The sequence below is a fragment of the Oncorhynchus tshawytscha genome, linkage group LG10, assembly GCF_018296145.1.
Source record: "Oncorhynchus tshawytscha isolate Ot180627B linkage group LG10, Otsh_v2.0, whole genome shotgun sequence".
Classification (NCBI taxonomy): Eukaryota; Metazoa; Chordata; class Actinopteri; order Salmoniformes; family Salmonidae; genus Oncorhynchus; species Oncorhynchus tshawytscha.
In genome coordinates, this window is record NC_056438.1 from 27,173,137 (window position 1) to 27,200,584 (window position 27,448).

At 40.0% G+C, this 27,448-nt stretch overlaps 2 protein-coding genes across 2 annotated transcripts; both read right to left on the bottom strand.

The window, feature by feature from the left end:
- Window positions 1-1,431: 1,431 nt before the first annotated feature.
- Window positions 1,432-21,119, bottom strand: LOC112260032 (carboxypeptidase Z). Its single transcript, XM_024434812.2, has 12 exons — window positions 20,933-21,119; window positions 19,790-19,822; window positions 18,800-19,017; window positions 18,538-18,694; window positions 16,486-16,707; window positions 16,041-16,270; window positions 15,482-15,643; window positions 11,080-11,238; window positions 8,479-8,617; window positions 4,575-4,714; window positions 4,349-4,448; window positions 1,432-2,466 (listed from the first exon to the last, which is right to left on the bottom strand). The coding sequence occupies exons 1-12, from the start codon at window positions 21,036-21,038 to the stop codon at window positions 2,114-2,116; spliced, it is 2,019 nt and encodes a 672-aa protein (XP_024290580.1). The 5' UTR covers window positions 21,039-21,119; the 3' UTR covers window positions 1,432-2,113.
- Window positions 21,120-21,716: 597 nt separating this feature from the next.
- Window positions 21,717-26,630, bottom strand: LOC112260033 (G-protein coupled receptor 26-like). Its single transcript, XM_024434813.1, has 3 exons — window positions 25,596-26,630; window positions 25,270-25,383; window positions 21,717-23,642 (listed from the first exon to the last, which is right to left on the bottom strand). The coding sequence occupies exons 1-3, from the start codon at window positions 26,261-26,263 to the stop codon at window positions 23,405-23,407; spliced, it is 1,020 nt and encodes a 339-aa protein (XP_024290581.1). The 5' UTR covers window positions 26,264-26,630; the 3' UTR covers window positions 21,717-23,404.
- Between the last annotated feature and the right edge of the window lie 818 nt (window positions 26,631-27,448).

Here is a 27,448-nt window from a genome sequence, read left to right on the forward strand (position 1 = left end):
CACTGGATAAGAGCATCTGCTAAATAACTAAAATGTAAATGTTATGTGTTATTTATTTATAACAGACTGAATTACATGAATGATAAATGCACATCATTGTGGAGCAAGAGAGAGAAGTCCATGCCATTGGGTTATCTAAAAGGGATAGACCACCGAAATTACAATATTACTGAGAATTTTTTTTACTATGCAATGTGTATGATTTGTGCATGCAAACACCAAAATGCTAATTGGGATCCATCCACTCGATTACATTTTTGGTCATGAATTCTAAAAGGGTCTGTGTGAAGCCATGTTTGACTAAGTGTGGGTAGCAATCTCCCTTTGCCCATGCTTTCAAGGTAATGAAACTAAGTAATTTCATAATTTGTGTGAATAATCCCTTTAAAATAATGTATATTTATGCATTATTGAAGTGCTTATAAATTCTTACCAGCAGTGGCTCAATGAGGGATGTGTTTGCCAGAGTTGGGTCTAGCTTTGTGATTCAAGGAGATGATGTTTGGTCAGATAGGGTCAAGGGACAACAGCCTCGCAAGTACAGCAGACAGTGGTCAACTGTTTGGTATGTCAGGAATGCTGACATCTGGAAATATACACAAACACAAATCAGATTAGACCTCCGTTTACTAATCATAACTAAACATCAGCTCAAATGTATGTAGGGGAGATTGAAGAAAGCATTTATTCTCATTGCTAGCTGAATACTGTGGAGTGGTGTCCATTGGTATTAAATAATGTAAGCTATTGCAAGCCTATACAGCCTCCTTTACCATTAGCAAAGGAGATTGTTCTCTTCTTTCAAGGAACAGGCACAGTGTTGGCATACCTGTTAAGGGGTTACCTTAATGATATTCACAAGTTAACATCAATTGTGACATTGGTGGCCAAACAAGACATTACAAGATATGACTAAACATTTTGTTTCAGATCAATTCATATCTAGGTAAAATGTAAGACAAATACTGAAGATAACATCTAGAGCCACAAGAGTAAATTGATGCCGAGCGCTATGTGAAATGACACACTTTCTAGTTCATAAAGCACGGTTGACTGGTACCACAGACTGACATATCACTGCCTCTGGTTCTACTTTAACAGATGCTATACGTGGTTGTGTGGTAGAGAGGGGGGATGCAGTATGGGGTTGGCTGGAATGGTTGTCTTGTCTGGGATGGCAGGTCAGTTGAATATGTAACATGGGCAACAACAAGTGAAATTAGGCTGCCCTCTTCTGGCCAATGAGTTTCATTACATCTTTTAAAGAGACTAGGGACCCATTTACTACCATGTAGACACATTTTAGGAACACTTATTGTAAAGTGGAACTGTGACTGTCTGAGAATTAGATACTTTACAGTGTTATAAGAATTGAACTTACCTCATTTTGGAAGATTTAAAAGGAGGTCAAATTTAACTGAAGAGAATGTGTTAACAATGTTTCTCTATTTTATTTAACATACAAAAAGCCAGTAGTAGCAATAGTTATTGTTATTTAATCATGTTTTATTATAAACACGTACAAATATGTGAGGGTGGAGAGACAAATGGTTTGAGTCGTTCAACCTTCCGGTGTTGCATTATGGGCATAAAGTGAAGCAGCATAACAGGGCAAAAGCTTGAGAATGGGGGCTACCTTTAGGAGAAAACACTTTAAATTAACTATGCCTTGTTAAATTTACATATTGCTATCATGAACAACTTGATGGCCAGCCAACTAGCTATTTCCTCTTTAAATTCAGTTATGACAAGTTTGAAGCAACGGATAATAATGGTAACGTTAAAATGTGTTACTTTTATGATAAGATTATGTAAATCATATTCAACTCAAATAGTAGCCTGTCTTTGATCCTGTAATGCAGTGTTCTCAAATCTGGTCCCCGAGAAACCCCAGGGTTGCACATTTTTTATTCAAGCCCTATACAGGCACACATGATTCAACTAATTATCAAGCCGTTGATGAATTGAATTATGTTTGCTAGTATTGAGTTGTAACAGACATCTGCAAACCTTGATGGTACTCAGGGACCAGAGTTGAGAAAGAGGGCTATAGGAGGAACGAGAGCCATAGAATTAGCCATAGAATATTCTATTTTATTGGAGTGGAGAAGCTCTAATCAATTCTGAGAAGCCAGGTGGGAGCAGATCCGTGGGCGCGGCTAAAGTAGCTCCACCACCATGGTTTCTCCTGCCTCTCCTCTCTGTTCTGGTTCTGCTCCCTAATGGAATAGCGCTCAAACTGGTTGTAGGGGTCAAAGCGCTCATAGGTTCCCATGGAAGGGATGTTATAGTCCTCCTCTATGTCAGGCTCCACCACTGCCTTCTGTAGAACAAAGTCCACCCGGCCTGCTTTCTGCATGCGTGCCGGGAGGTGGATCTTCTTCATGGCCCTGGTGTAGCCTGGTGCAGAGGCAGTCAGGATGTGGATGCCAGCAGTTAGCATGCGCCAGTAGTCTCCGTTTTCAGCTAGAAAGAAAGGGTGGAAGGGAGAGAGGGTCTTTTGACTCAATAGCCTGACATCTCAAACAGGACATGACTGTTATTTTACACAATTAAAATGGGATCTCTTAGAGCTTTAGCATTATAGAAAATGAAACTACTTCAAACTACTACTAAAATCCTCAAAGCTACAGTTGAAGTTGGAAGTTTACATACACCTTAGCCAAACACATTGAAACTCAGTTTTTCACAATTCCTGACATTTAATCCTAGTAAAAATTCCCTGTCTTAGGTCAGTTACGATCACCACTTTATTTTAAGTATGTGAAATGTCAGAATAATAGCAGAGAGAATGATTTATTTAAGCTTTTATTTCTTTCATCACATTCCCAGTGGGTCAGAAGTTTACATACACTCAATTAATATTTGGTAGCATTGCCTTTAAATTGTTTCACTTGGGTCAAACGTTTCGGGCAGCCTTCCACAAACTTCCAACAATAAGTTGGGTGAATTTCGGCCCATTCCTCCTGACAGAGCTGGTGTAACTGAGTCAGGTTTGTAGGCCTCCTTGCTCGCACACGCTTTTTCAGTTCTGCCCACAAATTTTCTATAGGATTGAGGTTAGGGCTTTGTGATGGCCACTCCAATACATTGACTTTGTTGTCCTTAAGCCATTTTGCCACAACTTTGAAGTACGCTTGGGGTCATTGTCCATTTGGAAGACCCATTTGCGACCAAGCTTTAACTGATGTCTTGAGATGTTGCTTCAATATATCCACACCATTTTGCTTCCTGATGTTGCCATCTATTTTGTGAAGTGTACCAGGCCCTCCTGCAGCAAGGCACCCCCACAACATGATGCTGCCACCCCCGTGCTTCATGGTTGGGATGGTGTTCTTTGGCTTGCAAGCCTCCCCCTTTTTCCTCCAAACATAAGAATAGCCATTATGGCCAAACAGTTCTATTTTTGTTTCATCAGACCAGAGGACATTTCTCCAAAAAGTACAATCTTTGTCCCCATGTGCAGTTGCAAACCGTAGTCTGGCTTTTTCATGGCGGTTTTTGAGCAGTGGCTTCTTCCTTGCTGAGCGGCCTTTCAGGATATGTCGATATAGGACTCGTTTTACTGTAGGTATAGATACTTTTGTACCTGTTTCCTCTAGCATCTTCACAAGGTCCTTTGCTGTTGTTTTGGGATTGATTTGCACTTTTTGCACCAAAGTACGTTCATCTCTAGAAGACAGAACACATCTCCTTCCTGAGCGGTATGACGGCTATGTGGTCCCATGGTGTTATAGTTGCGCACTATTATTTGTACAGATGAACGTGGTACCTTCAGGCGTTTGGAAATTGCTCCCAAGGATGAACCAGACTTGTGGAGGTCTACAACTTTTTTTCTGAGGTCTTGGCTGATTTCTTTGGATTTTCCCATGATGTCAAGCAGAGGCACTGCGTTAGAAGGTAGGCCTTGAACTACATCCACATGTACACCTCCAATTGACTCAAATTATGTCAATTAGCCTATCAGAAGCTTCTAAAGCCATGACATAATTTTCTGGAATTTTCCAAGCTGTTTAAAGGCACAGTCAACTTAGTGTATGTAAACTTGTGACCCACTGGAATTGTGATACAGTGAATTATGAATGAAATAATCTGTCTGTCAACAATTGTTGGAAAAATTACTTGTGTCATGCACAAAGTAGATGTCCTAATCGACTTGCCAAAACTATAGTTTGTTATCAAGAAATTTTTGGAGTTGTTTAAAAACAAGTTTTAATGACTCCAACCTAAGTGTATGTAAAATTCAGACTTCAAATGTATGTATTCATCTAATAACTATCACTTAGATTCCCAAAGCATACAATAAAAATGACCAATCGCAATCTGTAAGGCAGACTATAGATATTACCTGTTGTGATGTCATGCCTTATTCCTCGGACAGATATCCTTGCACCTTTGATTCCATTCCCATCCGCATCCTTTACTATTCCCTTTATTCCACGGTGGACCTGGGAAACATTGAGAAGCAGTGTTAGTGGAGAAGTCCTCTCAGATCTGTTAAAAGGAGTGATTGAAAACAGAAGGGTTGATTGGGGGATGTTTTGGAATAAATTGCTGGGTTTGAGGTCTCTCACCGACTCCATGAATGTGAGCAGAGCCTCTTTGTTGTCCTGCCAGCCTGTGTATAACTCCTCCTCAGCTGGGAATTTATCACAGCCCAACTCCACCGTCACTTCCAAACAGTTAGTGTGGAGGTAGTTGAAGTCCTGCATACCTGGCCACATTACAAGAGGAAATATGTACCAGTGAAAGAAATGACAAACTCATCATCATAGAAAGACAATAACTAGAAGCACCACCAGGTGGCATTCATACTTCAAAATACAATTTGCTTAGTAAGTGCAGGTTTTCATTGAGCCTTCATCAGCTATTTTAATCTAATGTTATACATTCACTTCAACAGTCCTAGACTTATCGACTGATTTTACGTTGTTTTTTAAAGTAAATGTCCACTGAAAATCTAACTTATAAAAGTTAATATTCTGTTAACTCATACCCAAATAATGTTGTTGACTCATCTTACACTCCTATATGCTATTCGTGGCCAAAGCTTAAAGTGGAGAATGTATTTATATATTTTTTTTAATATTTGCAATTTTCTCATAGAGGATGATGTAAGGCTCCTGAGATTAGCTTTTTTGGAAGGAAAACTATTCCAATTAGCGAAGCTGTGAAACCTATTGTTATTATACATTTTTCCCCCTTGATATGGTCAAATAACTCAAGCATAGATTGGTAACTTTTTTCTAATTTGACACAGATACTTCAGGCCATATGTAACTTGGTCAAAAATAATGGCACTGATTGGCCTATAGGCGGCGCTGTTATTAGCAGTCTCACTTAAACCCTCATATCTGTCGCCCCATTTGACCTATAGACTTGAAACATTGTATGTAGGTGTCTTTCCTGATGATTAACACATTTGTATCAAGGAACCATAAGGTCCATCAGTATAGATTTTGGAAAACCTTGGGAAAACTTCTCATGAACCATAAGACCAGATAACACCACATGTGTTATGTAGTAGGCCCATGGTACATCTCTTAATTTAGTTTGAGAAAAGCTAAGGCGTTGGTTAAGAAATGTCTGAGTTAGTGATAAATCAGGAAATCAGATTTTATGCATCCATTTAAATCCTTTTTTAAATCCACTTCACAATGGCTTATCAACTTGAAACTTTTTAGGGTCATCAAAGACATTACCATGATGAGCCATGTTAGTTTGGCATTGATATCTTAAAGAATAAGGAAACTATTAATAATGAACTTTTTTGACTATGTTATGCTAATGCTTAAAATACACTGAATAAAATTATAAATGCAACATGCAACAATTTCAAAGATTTTAATGTGTTACAGTTCATATAAGAAAATCATTCAATTTAAATAAATAAATGAGGCCCTTATCTGTGGATTTCACATGACTGGGAATACATATATGCATCTGGTCACGGATACTTTTAAAAAAAGGTAGGGGTGTGGATCAGAATATCAGTCAGTATATTGTGTGACCACTGTTTTTCTCATGCAGTGCGACACATCTCCTTCATATAGAATTTATCAGGCTGTTGATTGTGGCCTGTGGAATGTTGTCCCACTACTCTTCAATGGCTGTGGAAGAACTGGGACATTTTCAGATTTCAGGAATTCTGTACAGATCCTTGCAACATGGGGCAGTGCATTATCATGCTGAAACATTTTGTGCTTATGGAACATTTCAGGGATCTTTTATTTCAGCTCATGAAACATGGGACCAACACTTTACATGTTGCGTTTATATTTTTGTTCAGTATTAAAAAATTAAAAAATCATCTAAAAGTCAGATTCACTCCAAATTTGGTCTTTGGACTCATTACAATAGTCCCTAAAGAGTTTGATAAAATAACGTTGATGCATTCAAAGATGTCCACACAATACCAGTAGATGCATATGAGTACATATGCTAATACGCTAACATATGCTCAAGAAAACTTTCAAAAATCTTCTCATGTAGGCCCATGGTGCATTTTTAAAAATTTAAAAAAATTGTAACCTTTATTTACGTCTTAACTTAGCTTGAGAAAATCAGATTTTACGTGTCCATTTACGTGTCCATTTAAACATGTCCATTTGGCCTATTCAACTTGAAACTCGCTATCATGGAGGTCCCTAAGACACTGAATTTGGTATTGATATCTCAAAAAACAAGGACATTTTTGACAACTCATTCTTTGCATATGAAACGCTTACGCTCAAAATCATCTGCAATCATCTTCTCCACATGAACCATACATCAGATTCTCTCCAGATGTTGTATTTAGACTCATTACATCAGTCTTTAATGGTTTTGAAAAATAATTGTTGCTGCATTCAAATATGGCTAGCACATCATTTTTAGCATTAGCATATTATCCTAATGCTAAAAACACAAACGAACAAAAAACTTCTCATGAATCATAAGTAATAGGGATGTATCGATTCGCTGATAGGCATCGGCCCCGGTTCAAATGTTTAATCCCGGTTCAAATGTTTAAGATATGAGTGCATCGGTCCACGGGAGCCCGAACCGATCCAAACGGTAAAAAAATCGATTAAAACGCTACGAAACATTGTTCTGAAAATACAGATAATCTTTTGTGACTGAATTGATGCGTCCTATCCTTTTATTTTTTTTCCTTTACTTTTATGGATTTAATTGCATATGAGATTTCAATATATTTGGTAGTTCTGCTTTAACCAGTCAGTGCATTTGGTCATTTTTACATGGACAGGGCAGTTGTCATTTTATAACAAGGACAGCAATACTTTTTGAGAGCCGCTCTGGTTGGACACCTCTCCTCAGTAAAGCTCCAAACGGTCAAAACCATTACCTTTTGAGACGGGGTGAAAACAAAAGCTGTGTTATATTAATTTGCCATGTACTGTATGTCATAGCTAATTTTGAAAGATAAATATTGACATGTTACTAGCTCAAAACATTTTAATCTGCTATATGACAAATTAATCAGTGGGTGATGTGGATTTCAGATAAAAGGTAGGGGGACAAAAACATAAATAGCCCATCCTTATCTCATAGTGGTAGATGCTCAGTCTGCCCTAAGGCTTAGCTCAGGTCCCTAGACACACATGAATCGTATCAAAAAGAATCACATCGATTCGTTCCACTAATCAAACTGAATCGCACCAAATTGATTAAAACGAAATGTGTGTTGTATCGTATCGGAGCACATGTATCTAGATGCATAACGAATCGTGCTTGTAAGGAGAGATGCACATCCCTAATAAGTCAGATTGACTCCAGATATACTCAATGAATTAGCCTCTGATGAATTTGAGAATGATTAGTTGCTGCATTCAAAGTCGGCCACGCTAAACCACTAGATGGCACCATATCACACCAGGGCTATAAGAACTTAACTGATGGACATGGAGCCATGAAATTTGGTATGTAAACCTTATGTATATGTCCTTAGAATCTGTGTGGCTATAGTCACTGCAACCTTAGGTGGCTTCACCCGGTGGCACTATAGAGGTCATTGGCACCAGTGGCACCAATAACTATTGATCAAGCAGACTTTGTCTTGTGCAAATGAATGCTAGATATAAATTATGCAGATGAACAACGTGAAATATCATGAAAATAAGATGAAAATATTCAACAAATCTTAGCATTAGTGAAATTGACCCAAGCATTGTATATAAACTCAAAACATCAAGTAATTACTTTAAGAATGAATACCTGCTGTATTTCAAGCTACAGCACTAGACTAAACTTCACTTGTGTCATCCTTGTGGTTTTGAGAGATAAACATGGTAATGCTTTCACTGATGGCACATAAAGGGGGATAGTTCCTACATGATGGAGTGCTTGCTTTGTTATCCAACTGATATTGTCTCCTTTCTGTCATCCTGTGAACCCTGTTCAATGCTGCTCGCAGCTATATTTATAGGTCGTATTTATTAGAAATCTGGAAACACTGGACAGTTACTTTAAACTCACCACCTGCGAAACTGTACCACTTTGCTCCATTAATGATTCCATCCTGGCCGATGCTGCCAAAGCTCCCACACCTTTCAGAGTTATTTCCTGACATGGTGGCATGGGCATCTGCATATGTTCTCGCTATCTGCTTGAATACCTGCAGCAAAAAAATAAAACATATGTCTTTCTCGAGATAACGGCAAGATAACAGCAAGTTCTGTTTACTGTTAAATAGCAGCATACCACCCTTGCCAGCAGCATACCACCCTCCATACCACTGCTGGCTTGCTTCAGAAGCTAAGCAGGGTTGGTCCTGGTCAGTCTCTGGTTGGGAGACCAGATGCTGCTGGAAGTGGTGTTGGAGGGCCAGTAGGAGGCACTCTTTCCTCTGGTCTAAAAAAATATCCCAATGCCCCAGGGCAGTGATTGGGGACACTGCTCTGTGTAGGGTGCTGTCTTTCAGATGGGACATTAAATGGGTGTCCTGAATCTCTGCGGTCATTAAAGATCCCATGGCACTTATTGTAAGAGTAAGGGTGTTAACCCCGGTGTCCTGACTAAATTCCCAATCTGGCCATCTCACGGTCACCTAATAATCCCCAGTTTACAATTGGCTCATTCATCCCTCTCCTCTCCTCCTGTAACTATTCCCAAGGTTATTGCTGCAAATGAGAATGTGTTCTCAGTCAACTTACCTGGTAAAATAACAGATACATTTACAAAAAAAAATAGATTTGAAATGTTAGTTTGATTTGTTTGCAGCTAAGATACATTTCCTTTACATGTGACCGCAAAGGTAATCTCCAAAATGAACCTTTTTTTCTCAAGAATGTGGTAATGAATCATCATAAATGCAGAGCATGAACAATCAATTGGACAGCTCTCTGCAATAGACACACTTCAGGTCATAGAGTGCAGTCCATTCTGGAGAGTATTGTTCATGTTGGAGTGAAGGATACATTTTGCTGTCAGTCCTACATACAGTGCCTTGCGAAAGTATTCGGCCCCCTTGAACTTTGCGACCTTTTGCCACATTTCAGGCTTCAAACATAAAGATATAAAACTGTATTTTTTTGTGAAGAATCATCAACAAGTGGGACACAATCATGAAGTGGAACGACATTTATTGGATATTTCAAACTTTTTTAACAAATCAGAAACTGAAAAATTGGGCGTGCAAAATTATTCAGCCCCCTTAAGTTAATACTTTGTAGCGCCACCTTTTGCTGCGATTACAGCTGTAAGTCGCTTGGGGTATGTCTCTATCAGTTTTGCACATCGAGAGACGGAAATTTTTTCCCATTCCTCCTTGCAAAACAGCTCAAGCTCAGTGAGGTTGGATGGAGAGCATTTGTGAACAGCAGTTTTCAGTTCTTTCCACAGATTCTCGATTGGATTCAGGTCTGGACTTTGACTTGGCCATTCTAACACCTGGATATGTTTATTTTTGAACCATTCCATTGTAGATTTTGCTTTATGTTTTGGATCATTGTCTTGTTGGAAGACAAATCTCCGTCCCAGTCTCAGGTCTTTTGCAGACTCCATCAGGTTTTCTTCCAGAATGGTCCTGTATTTGGCTCCATCCATCTTCCCATCAATTTTAACCATCTTCCCTGTCCCTGCTGAAGAAAAGCAGGCCCAAACCATGATGCTGCCACCACCATGTTTGACAGTGGGGATGGTGTGTTCTGGGTGATGAGCTGTGTTGCTTTTACGCCAAACATAACGTTTTGCATTGTTACCAAAAAGTTCAATTTTGGTTTCATCTGACCAGAGCACCTTCTTCCACATGTTTGGTGTGTCTCCCAGGTGGCTTGTGGCAAACTTTAAACGACACTTTTTATGGATATCTTTAAGAAATGGCTTTCTTCTTGCCACTCTTCCATAAAGGCCAGATTTGTGCAATATACGACTGATTGTTGTCCGATGGACAGAGTCTCCCACGTCAGCTGTAGATCTCTGCAGTTCATCCAGAGTGATCATGGGCCTCTTGGCTGCATCTCTGATCAGTCTTCTCCTTGTATGAGCTGAAAGTTTAGAGGGACGGCCAGGTCTTGGTAGATTTGCAGTGGTCTGATACTCCTTCCATTTCAATATTATCGCTTGCACAGTGCTCCTTGGGATGTTTAAAGCTTGGGAAATCTTTTTGTATCCAAATCCGGCTTTAAACTTCTTCACAACAGTATCTCGGACCTGCCTGGTGTGTTCCTTGTTCTTCATGATGCTCTCTGCGCTTTTAACGGACGCTTTTAACGAGACTATCACAGTGCAGGTGCATTTATACAGAGACTTGATTACACACAGGTGGATTGTATTTATCATCATTAGTCACTTAGGTCAACATTGGATCATTCAGAGATCCTCACTGAACTTCTGGAGAGAGTTTGCTGCACTGAAAGTAAAGGGGCTGAATAATGTTGCACGCCCAATTTTTCAGTTTTTGATTTGTTAAAAAAGTTTGAAATATCCAATAAATGTCGTTCCACTTCATGATTGTGTCCCACTTGTTGTTGATTCTTCACAAAAAAATACAGTTTTATATCTTTATGTTTGAAGCCTGAAATGTGGCAAAAGGTCGCAAAGTTCAAGGGGGCCGAATACTTTCGCAAGGCACTGTACCTGTTCGTCTGGCGTGGGGGAGAACATCTTCTCCTCTAGTGGGTGTTTGGAGAGGTCGTAGGGATAGGACACCACCAGCTCTCCTCCGTGGAAGTTAGCTGAGAGCACAAAGGGAATGGACCTGATCCACTTCATGACTGCGTATGTCTCTGGAGCTACCTGATTTATTTAAAACACATACAGACCGGCTTATAAATCAAATGTCACCATCTTCAGCTGGTCATATCACAACAAAAATGAATGATGGCATGACAACAGGAAATTATTGGTGAAGCTCAAAGCTCAATTACATATCTTGATATCAAATATTGACAATACATCAATAAGGACACACAAACTTGATTTACTATTTAACGGATGCCCTGCTTGACTTTTCTTTTAAAAATGCAATAGTGTGCAACTGCAGCCCGCTATTCAGGGCGTTCCTGCATGTGGACATTCCTGATTCTGCAGGAATGCCACCCCTCAAGCATCCCATTGGTTCCTTCATGATCACCCCCCATCGAGCATCTCATTGGTTCCTGCATGAATGCCTCCCGCCTGTCCTAGTTTAAAAATGGACAAATTGAAGTATAAAGCGGGGTTCCTGCAGATGCAGGAATGCCCCGAATTGCAGGCCACAATTGCACCCTTCTCAATTTATGCTGTACTTTGTTCATTTTCTGTAATGCACTGTCCGCTCTACCTTGAAGATTTCCCAAACTGATACGTGAGAATAAAATACCTAAGCCCTTCAGATCATGCGATTGTTATGTTCAGGCCTCTAATTGAACAGTGACACATGCTCGGGACATGTATGTGAAGACGTTTAATTTCTCTTGCATGCCAGCATAATTGAGGCCGTCGCCTCAATTAATAACCCAAAACAACAATGTCATCATCGAACCAAACGACTGACCAGAGATCAGGGCATTCCTCAGCATTCCCCAGTGCAAGCTGAGAGTATTTTGCAAAACCAAATTGAAGTCAAAATGAGTGATGACATTGAAGTGTGTCGGCTGTATGATGATTTGCGAATCATAACTTACATTTGACCAGAAGCCTACTGCCAGTAGACAGAATGTGTTTGAAGTTATCATGTGCACCGAGAACAGCATATCCTGCAAAATGCATCGCCAGTGGCACACACACACTTTGCGCAGATAAGGACCTCCACAATGATGTGGTCGACTATCTCCAAGCTGTGTGGTTTTCCTGGCAGCCGGATGAGGAAATTGAAGGAGGATGCTGTGAGTGATTGACTGTATAGGCCTACTGACCTCGAATTTAATAACGCTTACTCTGTAATGGAATGATGCTTCTAATTGCGCATTTTAAATAAAACAAATATTCTGTAGATTATACGATAGATAGGCTATACTCTATTGCCAGATTTAAATTAACTTTTTTCAAAGCTACATTAATTTGACAGACCTAACTTGAATGAGTGTCCCTCTTTCTTCAAATTAAAGGCCTTGTCTATGATAGGCCTATTCATATTGTCACGACTTCCGCCAAGGTCGGTCCCTCTCCTTGTTCGGGCGGCATTCGCCCGTCGATGTCACCGGTCTTCTAGCCATCGCCGATCCACCTTTCATTTTCCGTTTGTTTTGTCTTGTTTTCCCGCACACCTGGTTTGCATTCCCTCATTACTCGTTTTGTATATAACCCTCTGTTTCCCCCCATGTCTGTGTGTGGAATTGTTATATGTAAATGTATGTGTACTCCAGGCTGGTTTGCGCCGGGTTATTGCAACTCGTGTGTGTTTAGTTTTCTTAGTACCGTGTTCTGTTCGCCTCAATAAAGGGCACCCGTTTGCTACCCATTTCTGCTCTCCTGCGCCTGACTTCCCTGCAGCCAGTTACGCACTCCTTTACACATATTTTGTTAAAGCCTATAGGCTACAGTATATGATACATTCAGGTAATGAACTCATTATACATTAACATTTCCTTTTATTACAATTATTTATTGTCAATCAATCTTGAATTAGAAAAAAATACAAATATTCTACTCTATTACCCTATATACAGTGCCTTGCAAAGGTATTCACCCCTTTGGCGTTTTTCCTATTGTGTTGCATTACAACCTGTAATTTAAATTGATTTTTATTTGGATTTCATGTAATGGACATACACAATATAGTCCAAAACGGTGAAGTGAAATTAAATAACTTTAAAAAAAAAAAGAAATTCAAAAAAAAAAAAAAAAAAAAAAAGTTGTGCATGCATATGTATTCACCCCCTTTGCTATGAAGCCCCTAAATAAGATCTGGTTTAACCAATTACCTTCAGAAGTCACATAATTAGTTAAATAAAGTCCAACTGTGCGCAATCTAAGTGTCACATGATCTATCACATGATCTTAGTATATATAGACCTGTTCTGAGAGGCCCCAGAGTCTGCAACACCACCAAGCAAGCGGCATTATGAAGACCAAGGAGGTCTCCAAACAGGTCAGGGACAAAGTTAGGGAAGTACAGATCAGGGTTGGGTCATAAAAAATCTGAAACTTTGAACATCCCACGGAGCACCATTAAATCCATTATTTAAAAAATGAAAGAATATGGCACCACAACAAACCTGCCAAGCGAGGGCCACCCACTCATGGACCAGGCATGGAGGTCATTAATCAGTGAGGCAACAAAGATACCAAAGATAACCCTGAAGAAGCTGCAAAGCTCCACAGCGGAGATTGGAGTATCTGTCCATAGGACCACTTTAAGCCGTACACTCCACAGAGCTGGGCTTTACAGAAGTGTGGCCAGAAAAAAATAAGCAAACATGTTTTGTGTTCGCCAAAAGGCATGTGGGAGACTCCCCAAACATATAGAAGAAGGTACTCTGGTCAGATGAGACTAAAACTGAGCTTTTTGGCCATCAAGGAAAACGCCATGTCTGGCGCAAACCCAACACCTCTCATCACCCCAAGAACAACATCCCCACAGTGAAGCATGGTGGTGGCATCATCATGCTGTGGGGATGTTTTTCATTGGCAGGGACTGGGAAACTGGTCAGAATGTAAGGAATGATGGATGGCGCTAAATACAGGGAAATTCTTGAGGGAAACCTGTTTCAGTCTTCCAGAGATTTGAGACTGGGACGGGGGTTCACCTTCCAGCAGGACAATGACCCTAAGCATACTGCTAAAGCAACACTCGAGTGGTTTAAAGGGAAACATGTAAATGTCTTGGAATGGCCTAGTCAAAGCCCAGACCTCAATCCAATTGAGAAGCTGTGGTATGACTTAAAAATTGCTATACACAAGCGGAACCCATCCAACTTGAAGGAGCTGAAGCCGTTTTGCATTGAAGAATGGGCAGAAATCCCAATGGCTAGATGTGCCAAGCTTATAGAGACATACCCCAAGAGACTTGCAGCTGTAATTGCTGCAAAGGGTGGCTCTACAAAGTATTGATTTGGTGGGGTGGGGGGGTGAATAGTTATGCACGCTCAAGTTTTCTGCTTTTTTGTCCTTTTCTTGTTTGTTTCACAATAAAAAATATTTAGCATCTTCAAAGTGGTAGGCATGTTGTGTAAATCAAATTATACATACCCCCCCAAAATCTATTTTATTCCAGGTTATAAGGCAACAAAATAGGAAAAATGCCAGGGGGGTGAAAACTTTCGCAAGCCACTGAACATTAAATTAAGTTTTTATCCTGTAGATGACAGGGATTGGATTGTACTTTTTCCCGTGCTGCATTCATTTGACAGACCTAACTTGAATGATTGGCCCTCTTTACATTCAGTAGTCTATTTCTCCTATAATGTCTCGTCTATGATAGGCCTTTTAATATTTGTATTGTATTAATATTTTGTTGAAGTCGAGTTAGGCTATACATTTAAGGAATTAACTGATTATACATTAAGTCAATAATTTTTTCACACAGTTTATATTGTATCCTATTATACATCATATGTTAATAATACTGCTATTGATGTTTATCAGTGATATGTTCAGAATAAAGAAACTGTTACAAGATATACTGCCCATTGCTTAATTTCCCATGATTATAACAATTAACATTGTAACATCATCTGCATTCTTTTTCAAAATAACACAAGAAGGATTTCCTAGCGTAGATTTTCACTTGAAATAATATAACTCTTGAAACCCACATTAGGCCTAGAGCTTGCACAGGTGTGTAGGACAATGTGGTAAAGTACTCATTTTTTCCTTCTCCACTATTTATGAAAAACCCTCTCACTTGGTATCAATTTGGATTCATTTGTTTTTCTGTTTAGTTTTTTTGCCTCACTTTCGGGAACTAAAATCAGTTAAACAGTAAATAAACTTTGTCTGTCCTAATGCCAAAATACACGTAAGGCATTGTCAATTGTCAAGTATTTATATCCAGTAGCATAAACACCACACAATCAATGCAAACATGCATATAAATCGATAGGAATTCATACTGTACCTTATCAAACCAGTAAGCGTCTGGGATTGGGATGTGGTCGCTACGGAAATGCCGGTGTCTGCGGCGGCCGTAGGCGACAGCGGTCAGGTCAGGGAAGTTCCTGTTCAGGTCAATGTTTTGGGCATTACCTCGACCCAGCGTCCAGCTGTAGTAGTTCTGAGCCTGTAGAGTTTCATACAGTGGGTAGTATACTGTAAGTATCGAGCAGTGAATATTATATGATTGATATTTGATTGGTGTTGTTGACTAATGTGAATTCAGTGTTGAACACAGGAGACTGCTGAGGGGAGGCAGCTCATAATAATGGAAACCATGTGTCTGATGATACCATTCCACTGATTCTGTTCCAACCATGACCACAAATCTGGCCTCCCCAATTAAGGTGCCACCAACCTAATGTGGTGCTGAATAAACTTAACGTTCCGACCTGCCGTTGAATTCTGGTAAAAACCTGGTAGAATGTGTGTATACTTTCAAAGCCAATAAGTCTTCCATGTTGATTCACCATCATGTTGGAATTACGTTCAAATAACATAGCAACAACATTGATTCAACCTACCTCCTCATTCTCGGGGTCGTTGGTGCCCTGGACCTCAGCAGCAGCCAACTCATAGCCGTCAGGGTTCATGGAGGGCAGGATGTGGATACGCGTGGTGTTGATCAGGCTCTGGATGCGCTGGTTCCCCAGCAGGTATTCTGAACACAGGTACTGGGTCAGATAGATCAACAGCTGGCGACCCAGCACCTCGTTCCCGTGCATGTTGCCTATGTACTTCATCTCCGGTTCAACTGTTGATATGAGGCAACAGGATAGGGACTTACTTAACATTTATTCAGCAAGAAAGTCGCTTGAGATGAATGATCTGTTTTTCAAGGGATACCTGGCCAAGACAGCAGCTTACAGTCTAGTGCAACAATCAAAAAAGACACACTATCTCCGGTTGAACTCTGAACCGAGGACTCCCTCTCACTGTACTGTATATTTGAGGACCATTTGTACTCACGTAATTCATGTACTCCAGGGTTGTTTGAGAACTCAATCACTAGCAGGTCTTTGCCCTCCACACTGCGGCCGATGCTGTAAGTTGTGGCGATTTCGGGGCATTGCGCTGCAGTCTTCTTCAGGATGCTGTTCATCTGGGTGTTAGACTGATAGCTAAACTGGATGACAGTATGAGGCTCCTCAGGGGTATTATCTATACTGGCCTGGTCTTCTTCCTGTGTTACTATGAGAAAGAAGAGATGGTGACATTTTTATAATAATGGCTTATTCGTAAAAGTTGTTATAAAGTGTAGCCAAAGATATAAAGATCAATAGTGTTTCAAGCCAGTTAAGACACTTTTGTATTAACTAGCAAGCGTGACTTTGATTCAATGTCATAGAAAAGTTTACATTTGAAAGCATAACCATGCTTCAACAAACCGCCTCACTTAAATAAATTGGATCCATATCAGAATACCATTTTACCAAATACGGCCTTAGTCTTTCATCTCATGCCGAGTAAAGCCCTGTAAAATGTCAGGAGACTGACGAATTAGAGAAAGTGGAAAGTCTACATTCTAGCCCCGGTCTGCACTTCTATATAAATGTGCTCATTTAGGCAAATGTGCCAGACCTGAAAGGTAAGCAACCAATCAAAGTTGAGACATAAGACCAAAGATATCAGTTCAACATAAATATCTGCATGGAAATAATTATAAACCTTAGTAGGGTTGCCAGACTTGTGTTTCAGTTAGAATCTAAGATCGGTTTGGAAACAGATTTCATACTATACTAAAAACTGTTATGCAAAACTTTATACCAACATCTGTGTGCATATCTATAACCATATCATATTGTATGTGTAATATGTAAATTCATATCTATGATATGTTTCTGGGAAGTGGCTATATGAACATTCAACGGTTATTTTGACGGTATAGGCTACTGTAGGACCTGTTTATGGTGGGAAAGAGTAGCTGTGGAGTTAAATAGAGAGGGTACATAGGAATAGAGGACTCATTAACACTCATTGAGAGCAATTTCACAGCTGGAGTGTGCATTGGTTGCAGCCACAGAGAGAAACAAACTGTACGGAACTCAAGTTAGACTGATCACTTCTCTGCGTGAATTCATAGACTTGTTAAAAAGCACAAAGTATATCTTGCTTTGAGTCAAGATATTAATGGCAGATATGATAACAGCGTTGCCTGTGGACATAAGGTGACATCATTTGTATGTGTTCCCATATGGCTCACATGATGTTATTGCAGTTGTCAAATCTCTAACATCTTGCTTATGGGTTCTTTTTGAGGGCTTTGTATAGTTGCTACAAATATAGATCCTTTCTAGGTCACAAAAGCCTACGTGGGGGCAGCTGCACGGAAATATAATAAACAATGGCATGGAACAATATTTAACTACACATTTTCGCTATGTTCCTTTCTAATAGGCTACTTGTATTAATTATAACACAGGAATTGATTACCCTTCCACAATTTTCTTAATCCTGTGAAGTAATCAAACATTCTCATAAAAGGTCAGCGGCGAAGCAGAGCAAACAAGTTTGGTACTGTGTTAGACATAATTTTTACATTCAAATCTGATTGGATACAAAGTTTGATTATTGAAATATCAGCCCTCTAACTTCAGAGTTGTTTTTTTCTTTCTGAGGGGCTAATTGGGGACATTTTCGGAGACAACTCGAGCCGGGGACAGGCCATTAAAATTGGGGAAATCGGGGACATCTGGTCACCTTACCATAAGGGCTCATGTGGCAACCAGGCGACTATCATAAATCTGCGTAGCAACACCATTCTCCGTTGGCCGTCCAAGGATGCTTCTGTTATTAGAGGGGGTTTGGGTGTTATTTTTCTTTAGATTGATATAATCTTGTAATAATATTGGCACACATGGTTCTCCCTAGTCGTACATTTTGCTCATGTGGTTGTTTTATGTCTGTAAATACTATTTGAGTCAACATCCTACTGTACAGTAGTTAGTGTCCTATTGTAGTCTCTATCATAGATTGGTAGTTACTTGTATGATATGACACCAGTTAAACTGTGGTTGTTACCTCGTAGGCCCTCCAGTGGGTCGTAACAACCCTCCTGGTCGCTGACAAAGAAACGGTCACAGTCCAAGAAGTAGGGCCAGGCCATCTCGATGCCCTCGAAGGCGTGGCGACAACTCTTACGCACTGCCTCGCAGGTACTCCTGCACGGCTTGAGCACCTTACATTATAAAATAAAACGTTCTGACTTTAATGAAAGTTATGACATTATTGAACGTTATTACATTATCCAGTGTTATTACATTATCCTTTGTTAGCTACACACTTTCTCCTTCTCACAGCGTGGCACCAGCACTGAGCAGCCCAGCATGCGGATGTCCGGGGTGCACTCTCCATTGAGCAGGTTGTGGACCACACTGAGGAGGAGGTACTCGGGGCCCAGCTCGGCCTCCTCACGGGTCCTGTGGCCCAGGATGTTGGGGAACATGGTGTGGATGTAGGACATGTCGTCGCAGTAGTTCATCATGATGTCCACGCACTTGGCTGGGTAGAGGAGAGAAGCAACCAAGAAGCAGGTTCAGAAAGATGGAAGAGATTAAGTGTTATATGGTGACTGATCTGAATGTAGACTCATAGTTTACCATGTTGAATCATTCATGTATAAAATACACATAGTACATCAAAAGGCTGTAATGTAACATCATTATGCAAATGTGGGTGGCAAAATAATCTTATAACAATTGATTTGTTATCAATTATTTTCAGGTGGGGGCGTAGTGTCAACTCGCTTGCAAGATGGTTTCTATGGTTCCATATGTTCTCTCCATTGTAAATCAGTATGTTTAGAGGTATTGGCCAGGTGTTTTCCTCTTGTATCTTTACATTTGTTCTCAGTTCATTTATTTAAGAAATATAGCTAAGATGTTCAGTAAGCAACCATCACTCATTTCCTTGACATGGAAAATATACATAACCTGATATTAAATTCTCATATGTATATGCATGCAAGAATCCATCCCTTTGTCTAAAACGTTTTTATTATCTCATATATAGCTACCTCTATGCAGTACCAAAAAGGATGAAGTCCAAATATTTCTATTATGTCTGGAGATTAAAATGTGAATATTTCATACAGCTATTTATCATCCAAAAATACACTTGGTAGCTCGGAGATGCCTTAAGGCCATAATATCCCATTGAATATCCCACTGCCCACCTAAAGCCATAATAACCTTACTAGATGTTGTCAGTCAAGCCTGTACACACATTACATTTACATAAGTTTGAAGGGTTTCTTGATGAAAGAAATACATACGTTTTTCAGGTTCTGGTTCTTTGCAAAAACGACCTGAAAGACAAACCATTGTTAGTTTATTTCATATCTTCAACACTAGATGGCAGAATAACATTTATCACCACCGTTATTGGTGACTTTAGTTTGTTTTTATGAACCCTCTATCTGGCTTTAACATCTCTCCTCACAAATGTCTGCCTGTCCAGCCTGATCTCATAGATTAGACGTAATATAGTAAACATGAATCCAAGACACTTAAATTAGTATGATATGTTATGATTGGTATGGTTACAAAAGACAGATGGTTACTTTAGGCAAAAATGAAGGTTACAAGTTCATATCTCATCACGCACAACTTTTTATCTAATTAGCAACTTTTCAACTACTTACTACTATTTAGCTCTTTGTAACTTACTTAGCATGTTAGCTAACCTTTCACGTAACCCTAATCCCAACCTTAACCCTTTTCCTAACCCTAACCTTAACTATTTTAGCTAACCCTTCCCCTGATGCTAACCATAACCCTTTAAATGTTAGCCAGCTAGCTAACGTTAGTCACCTAGCCACCTAGCTAGAATTCGTAACATAGAATACGTTTAGCAAATTCTTAACAAATTGTACATTTGCAAATTTGTAACATATAATACAAATTGTACTTTCTAACATGTCATACTAAATGGCTGATGGACAACCACAAATTAATACATACCATACGAAACTTAACATATCATACTAAAGAGAAAGTATCGGATTTACGTAAAAATAAAAAAACGAAATGCTCTGAGACCAGGTTGGTCTGTCAGTAAAATCGTATTCATTTTCTAAGAACTCTCATTCTTAGGATCAGATGACCTCTCACTAGTGATGAATATCTACCTCAATATTTCTATATAACTCTACAATTCTATAATTCTCTAAAGAAATTAAGCATTTTATTTCGCACTCATTTAAGACACATGCTGTAAGAGGTTACTTTTACTTTTGTTACTGTTGGCAGCTTGTGAATTAAAATAGGCCACAATAGTTTCTCTATGTTTTAGATTAAATTCCTCTGAACCATTGCCTTGTAGATAAACATATTTCAGGAATAGCCTAAACACTGTCACATCACTCCTAGGAACAAAACACACCATGTGTGTTATCATAGCAAGCGGAGTACTTTACCGAGAAATTCGTCTTCAGGGTTGCAGCGCGGAGAGGCACACCAGATAACCGTTACAAGTGCATTCAGAAAAACAATAGTCTTCATTTTCCTCCGCATAAATTCCATATTTTGTGATGTGGCACCTCAAGCCTACTGCGCCTAATTACACGAAAACTTTGAGAGCTTCCCTAAAAAGTGAATTTATTACAAGTATTACGGTCGACTATCAAATTACAGAGGGAAATGTTCCGGACAGAAGTGGCAGAAGGCTGGAGTTGGGAGGATTGTGCTTGAAAACATGCTGCAAATAAACTTTCTGAAATACACCTTTTACCAATCCTATACTGTAAACAGTTTTACTCAACCATTTCCACATATATTAACCTTTAATTTCTTACCTTAAAGTGCATTAATTTATTGGACATGTATGTTGACAGTACATATGCTCTATAAGATAAATAGGCTTGATACCTGTTGCTCGATAAATTTTTCCCGCCCTTCAGTCGCTCGAGCCAATCCTTTGACCCCTTTTAACTAATCAACAATCAATCATACAGAGGCGTTTAATAATATCGCTGTACTCCTACTTACTGCATGGCAACTAGTTATTGGGTTATTCGATCGAGGTGTGGTGACACAAACGTTGAATTGTGTATCCAGGCAGCCTCTAGTCTAGCACCTGCAAAACAGCTGGTGATGCATCTGCCAAGATAAAATGCCAGATTGGGCATTAAGATATGAGATAATGCTTCTAAATGTCCCTGTTATGTTGTCTCATATGGCCTGGTATCAAATGATGCTTGTTATTGGACAGCTTTATTGCACATTTTTCACCAACATCTTTACTCACACACTGCCAATGTAGGCTACAGCAAGTGGCTTACAGTATGACATACTTTGTGTCTATACATCTAATGAAACCAGTTCTGATAAAGCAACTATAGGAGCTAAACAGTCATACTGTATATTGAATTCTGGCACACACACAATAACGTGTTTAAAGCACTTATTGAACATAACATTATTCCCCTTTAGCATTTTAAGATCAAATAAATAATATCGTTTCTAATACAGTGCAACATAGTTTGATAAAGATAACATCAGGTACTTATAAATATCCAATATTACCAGCAATCACTGGAAATATTTATATGGATATTTGGCAAAATAAAGTATTATACACAGTAGTACAAAGCCATTTCAGTCAAAATGATCTTTATGTAGTACATTCAGTTACAACATGCTAATATCATAGTAAACATGATATTTGCCTTTGGCTCCTGTAACTAGTAGCTCTGAGAGAAATACAAAGTGCATTAATTTCCAGTGATTGACATGAAGAAATTGTGAACAACTGCAGTAGTAGTGTAACCCAATGAGTCTAACACAGTCCATAGTCTACATAACATGGCCATCTATTTAGCAGTACTTGCCACAGCGAGTACCATTCATTGACAAGTACACATTTTAACTTCAAGAAATTGCACCAGTGGCCCAATGGCTACTAGCCAGCAGCTAGTTAAGCGTTCCCATCCTCCCTATGCACTGTTAACAGTCCATAACCTTGTAAGCTCGGGCACCCAGAACTAACATTTTGAGTAATTGCGTCAAATGCTCCATTAAGTTCTGGGGGGGAGACGTGATAGAAAATTTACGAACGTGACGAGCGAAGTCGCCACCCCTCTAAACGGAAACTCTCAGCCATTTCAGGCAAGTCCATGGGCCTAATGTCCCTTCCCCTACCGAAATTCGAAAGATGTGAGCACCTGCGAAATTGTGATTCGTTCAACTGATCAGTGACGAAAAAACAGCGTACCGGAACAGAGTTCCTCGTTAGTCGTCGCATCCAACAGTCTGTCGGCATATGGTACTACCATGTATGTTATGTGCATCTGTCAACAAGAAATTAATAACCTTCATAGCACTTCCCTGTGTTCTATATGGGTGTCAAAAGGTCTGTACATTTGGCTATGTCAGCTTCTTTATAAAGAGGTTGTTATATGGTAGATAAGTGCCCACTAGCATACCTTGCTACTCAGCAGAGACAATAATTCAGTCTCTAATGGTGTGATTCATCCGTTTATGATTCAACCCGAGCCCCTGGCTGATTCAATAACATTGATTCATTTGATTCTGGCTCTGTGCCATCGAGTGTGTGTGTGGTTCTACCAGTGAACCATAGATCAATAAACTTCCTTTTTTACCAATAAGCCTGGAGCAAACGTCCCCGAATACGATCATTCTTTGCACAGTCCATCTTGCCATCTTCCTCTGTCTACCCCTCCGGTTTTCCTGTCTCCCTCTATCCTACTCCTCCCCTCTTGCTTTTCCTCCCACAACATCTCCCTCTCTCTCTCTCACTATCTCTTTTCTTCTCCAACAATCCCTTTTTCTGACCATCTCTCTCTCAGCTCCTGCCCTTTTGCCATAAGGAAACCTTTATTTTTGGGCTGTCTGTCTGTGGTATATTTGTTATGTCCAAAATGGTGCTATTAACTGATCCTATGGAGAGAGTAGTCATTCTCTGTGTCCAGAGAGCTGTTGTGGCCAGATGATGGGTACAGGTCACGGCGCAGCAGCCGGTTGATGACGGTAACCAGGACCTTCTTGTACTGTTGACGCAGGAGGGAGTAGGCAAAGGGGTCGGACGCAGCCTTGCTGTATGTCAGGCACTTACTGAAGATTCCCCAGTGGCGATTGATGCCCACGACGGGAAGCAGCTCCGTCAGCCTGAGAAGGCAGAGGTCAAGTTAGAGTTCGGAAAATAGCCTTTTAGAAAGGGCAAATGTAATCCCATATTCAAAGCATGGTATTTATCTTGCAGCGAGTTGTTCTGTTTGCTATTGAGAGTGTTTTGTGGTAACTCAGTTGTTATTTTATGAAATGCCATGAGGCTCTAAGGTTGCAAGGTAGAACAGAATAAATGTGGCTTTATTGTTCAGCCGATAAACAGCGTGGTCGACTAACATTGTACTAAAGGTAATAATAATACACATAAAATATTTATTCATAAGAAATATGTATAACATGAACATTGCTACATTATTATGGCCCACTGGTATGCATAAATGCTAATGACGCATGCAGTTGAGTGATAGAGGATAAATCCTGCCAATAAGCAGAAATTTCCCCTTCATCAAGTAATTCCGACTCTTTCCATTGTGTGCATAGGAGGTTAAAAGTCATGCCAATTACTGAGACAGATTTCCTCATTAAAATGTTTTCCGTTATACCACCCCCACCCCCCTCTAGACCCCACCTATCAGGTGGGGTCAGGTGGGGTCTAGAGTCCCACACCCACACACTATCTAAACCAGGGGTATTTCACTCTTACCCTACGAGGTCCGGAGCCGGAGCTGGTTTTCTGTTCTTCTACCTGATAATTAATTGCACCCACCTGGTGTGCCAGGTCTAAACCTGGCGCGGAACAATTAAAACAAGTAGTGGAACTGGCTTCGAGGTCCAGAGTTTAGTTTTAGGGATCTAAACTATCACCCAGGTCTGTATAACACACCTGCATCGGATTTCATGTAATGTTCTTTGATGCATTTTTATTGCTCTGAAGTAAAGTTTCGGACTGATGCATCTAAAAACATTCCTCTTGAATTAATGTGGAGTTCTATGGAACCCCTGTTATTCCTAGTTAGGCACCTGCCCATAACTACCATCTCTAGACCAGTGGTTCCCAACTCCAGTTGTCGAGTACCCCCAACAGCACACACTTTTGTTGTAGCCCCAGAAAAAAAAACCTGTTTCAACTAATTTAGGTCCTGATGATTAGTTGATGAGTTGAAACTGTTGTTCTTGTCCGGGGCTACAATAGAAATGTGTACTGTTGTGGGTACTGGAGGACTGGAGTTGGGAACCACTGCTCTAGGTCATGCTGTGCATTCTTGTTAATTAAAGTCTCTTTGTATGATAAATGTAATCTCATGGTTCAGTGAAATTAGATGACAACAGATAATGGATTGTTTAATGATGGATGTTTCAGTTACAGATGGAGATCATTGTCATAAACACCAAAAAATCCTCATTGGGTGAAATTGAATTAAACCTTCTGTTGTGCATGCATATGGCTCAATCTTGCATGCATATTGCCTCACCTTACAACTGAACTTTGTTCAATCAGTTATTTTGCTGTGTGGCAAAAGTTATTAGACAGTGTATATACCATTTGATTATAGCCTACATATTTACTGTTCATTAACTGAGTTTTATGAGCGAAGTCTGTTCACCAGGTGATGTGTTAATCTCATAAACCTTATAATACCCCTTTAATAGTGTGTGTTTACAGTAGGTGAATAAAACACCTGTTTGTACAGCTGCCTGTATTGCAGTTTACTGGAAATCCACTTACCTCGTAATAACATAGGGAGCAAAACAGATGATGAACGACCCAATGAAAATGCTGATTTTCTTGGTGGCTCTCTGTTTCCTCCGCTTTTGCTCTACCAGGCACCTTTGTTTCACACTGAAAACAGAAATGAACTTGTATTAGTCCAGCAGAACAAATGACAAAACATTATACATGTAATATTTCCTTACATTTTTCGAACACCTTCTTCTAAGCATGTTTCCTCAGGGTTGACGCTATAACCTCTTATCATAGACTACTGTAAAGTTATTACAGCCCATTGTAACGGCTATTCATTCCACACCACATAAGTAAAGGAACATACATACGTTGGGTGAATATCCACCAGCAAGAACAGGGTCTGCATGGTTATAACGTCAATCCTCTTGCAGTGGAAGCGTGCAACTTTTAACACCTTCAGATAGGTGAAGCACAGGATCAGTAGAGAGAGCATGAAACTAGTGGCGTGGAAAACGACGGTGAAAATGGTAAACTTTATCCTGTCGCTCTCCTCGCTCAAATGCAAGGTGCACGAGGCGTAAATGTGGCTATAGTCAACCCAGGAGAACAGGAGGGCGATGACGGAAAACGTGAGGGAGTGGAGCCACGAGTAGCACATCATGATCACTGCGTCCTTGTAGCGCATTTTACTGGAGTAACTCAAGGGAAAGACCACCGCTATCCAGCGGTCTATACTGAGTGCTGCCATACTCAACATAGTGTTCGCAGTCAAAAAGGTCTCCAGAAAGCTCACTGTATGGCAAAGGCAATCCCCAAAAGGCTGCTGGTTTCCGATAATCCCCACCAATGTCGATGGCATGTTCAAAAGGGTGATAAGTATGTTGCAGAAAGACAGGTTCATGGTGAATATTCCCGGCACCTGTCGGCGGATCTCGGTGCTCTGGACAAAACATAGCAGCACCAACAAGTTCGACAACAACGAGACAATTGCGACCACAATAATGAACAACGCGAAGATAATTTCCACAAAGTCCATGTCTCACTTCGAAAAGTCCACTTGCGTTTTACATACACCTGTAAATAATAAACACGTAATATCCACCATGATTGCACCGTCGTTTATCTCCAGTTGGTCCTCATTACAGAACGTAACTCCTGCAAGTCTCGCCGTCTCCAAGTTGGCGGAGCGCTGTCCAGAGTGCTGAAGTGAGGAGACGCGGGCGCGCCTTTCGAACCGCAGACCATTTCGTTAGTCAAACTTGTGGATTGTTCTACTCTCACAACAGATCACACACGTATTTGGAACAGCATTCACTGGTATGTGTAATTTAGCGTTTGGGTCCCACATGGGCTGATGTTTCATATCTCCTCTCCCTCCTACGACTACCTCCACAAGAACACAGTGGGACCGCTACGTGCCGCATTGTCTTGTAAACAGAACATGCGTACTAGAGAAACAAGGTGACTGTTAGGGGAGCCTGCCCTGTCTAGCGCAGTCGTTTGAATAATAAAAATAAGCTATCACATTAAGCTAAAGAGAATGTCATCCATATAGTTTTATAATATGGGGAAGTTTCCCCCATTGGGTCATTGATAAGTTTTGTAATTTACTGATGTGTTTGCGAAGTGATACACATTAGACTACAGATGGCAAAATTATGTTTCATAATGAACGAATATATACACCTTTACTGCATCCTCATTTAATGATTAACTTTCCCAAATCGATAGTGGCTCAGCGACACCGAGCAGTGATAGGCCTGCTTGACAGATATTCAATAATTATGCGCGTCTCCCGTAGTCGAACGGCACCAGCTGCACATTGGAGAGGCATGCAGGGAAACAGGCAAATATATCCGTTTCCCTGACATGAATTATTCACAAACCCTGAACAATTGTGTACGATTGTTAGAACTGAAATCTGTCTCAACTGTTTTGTAGTAAAATATGAATGTGACCAATTATGAATGCAAGGTTGGAAGAGAAGGTAGACATACCTGTATTGCTGAAATCCATGCAGCCCCAAAGGTTTAGATTCTTTCATTATAATATTGGTGTAATATTTGACTGGATATCATCATGTCAAAGAAAGACACACTGGAAAATGATGTGTTTGCATATTCATGAGGCAATAACTCTTACCTCATTTGGTGGAAAAGTACTGTACATCCCTACAGCCTACTAGCATAATTGACATGCCAGAGATTAACTCATCACTGAT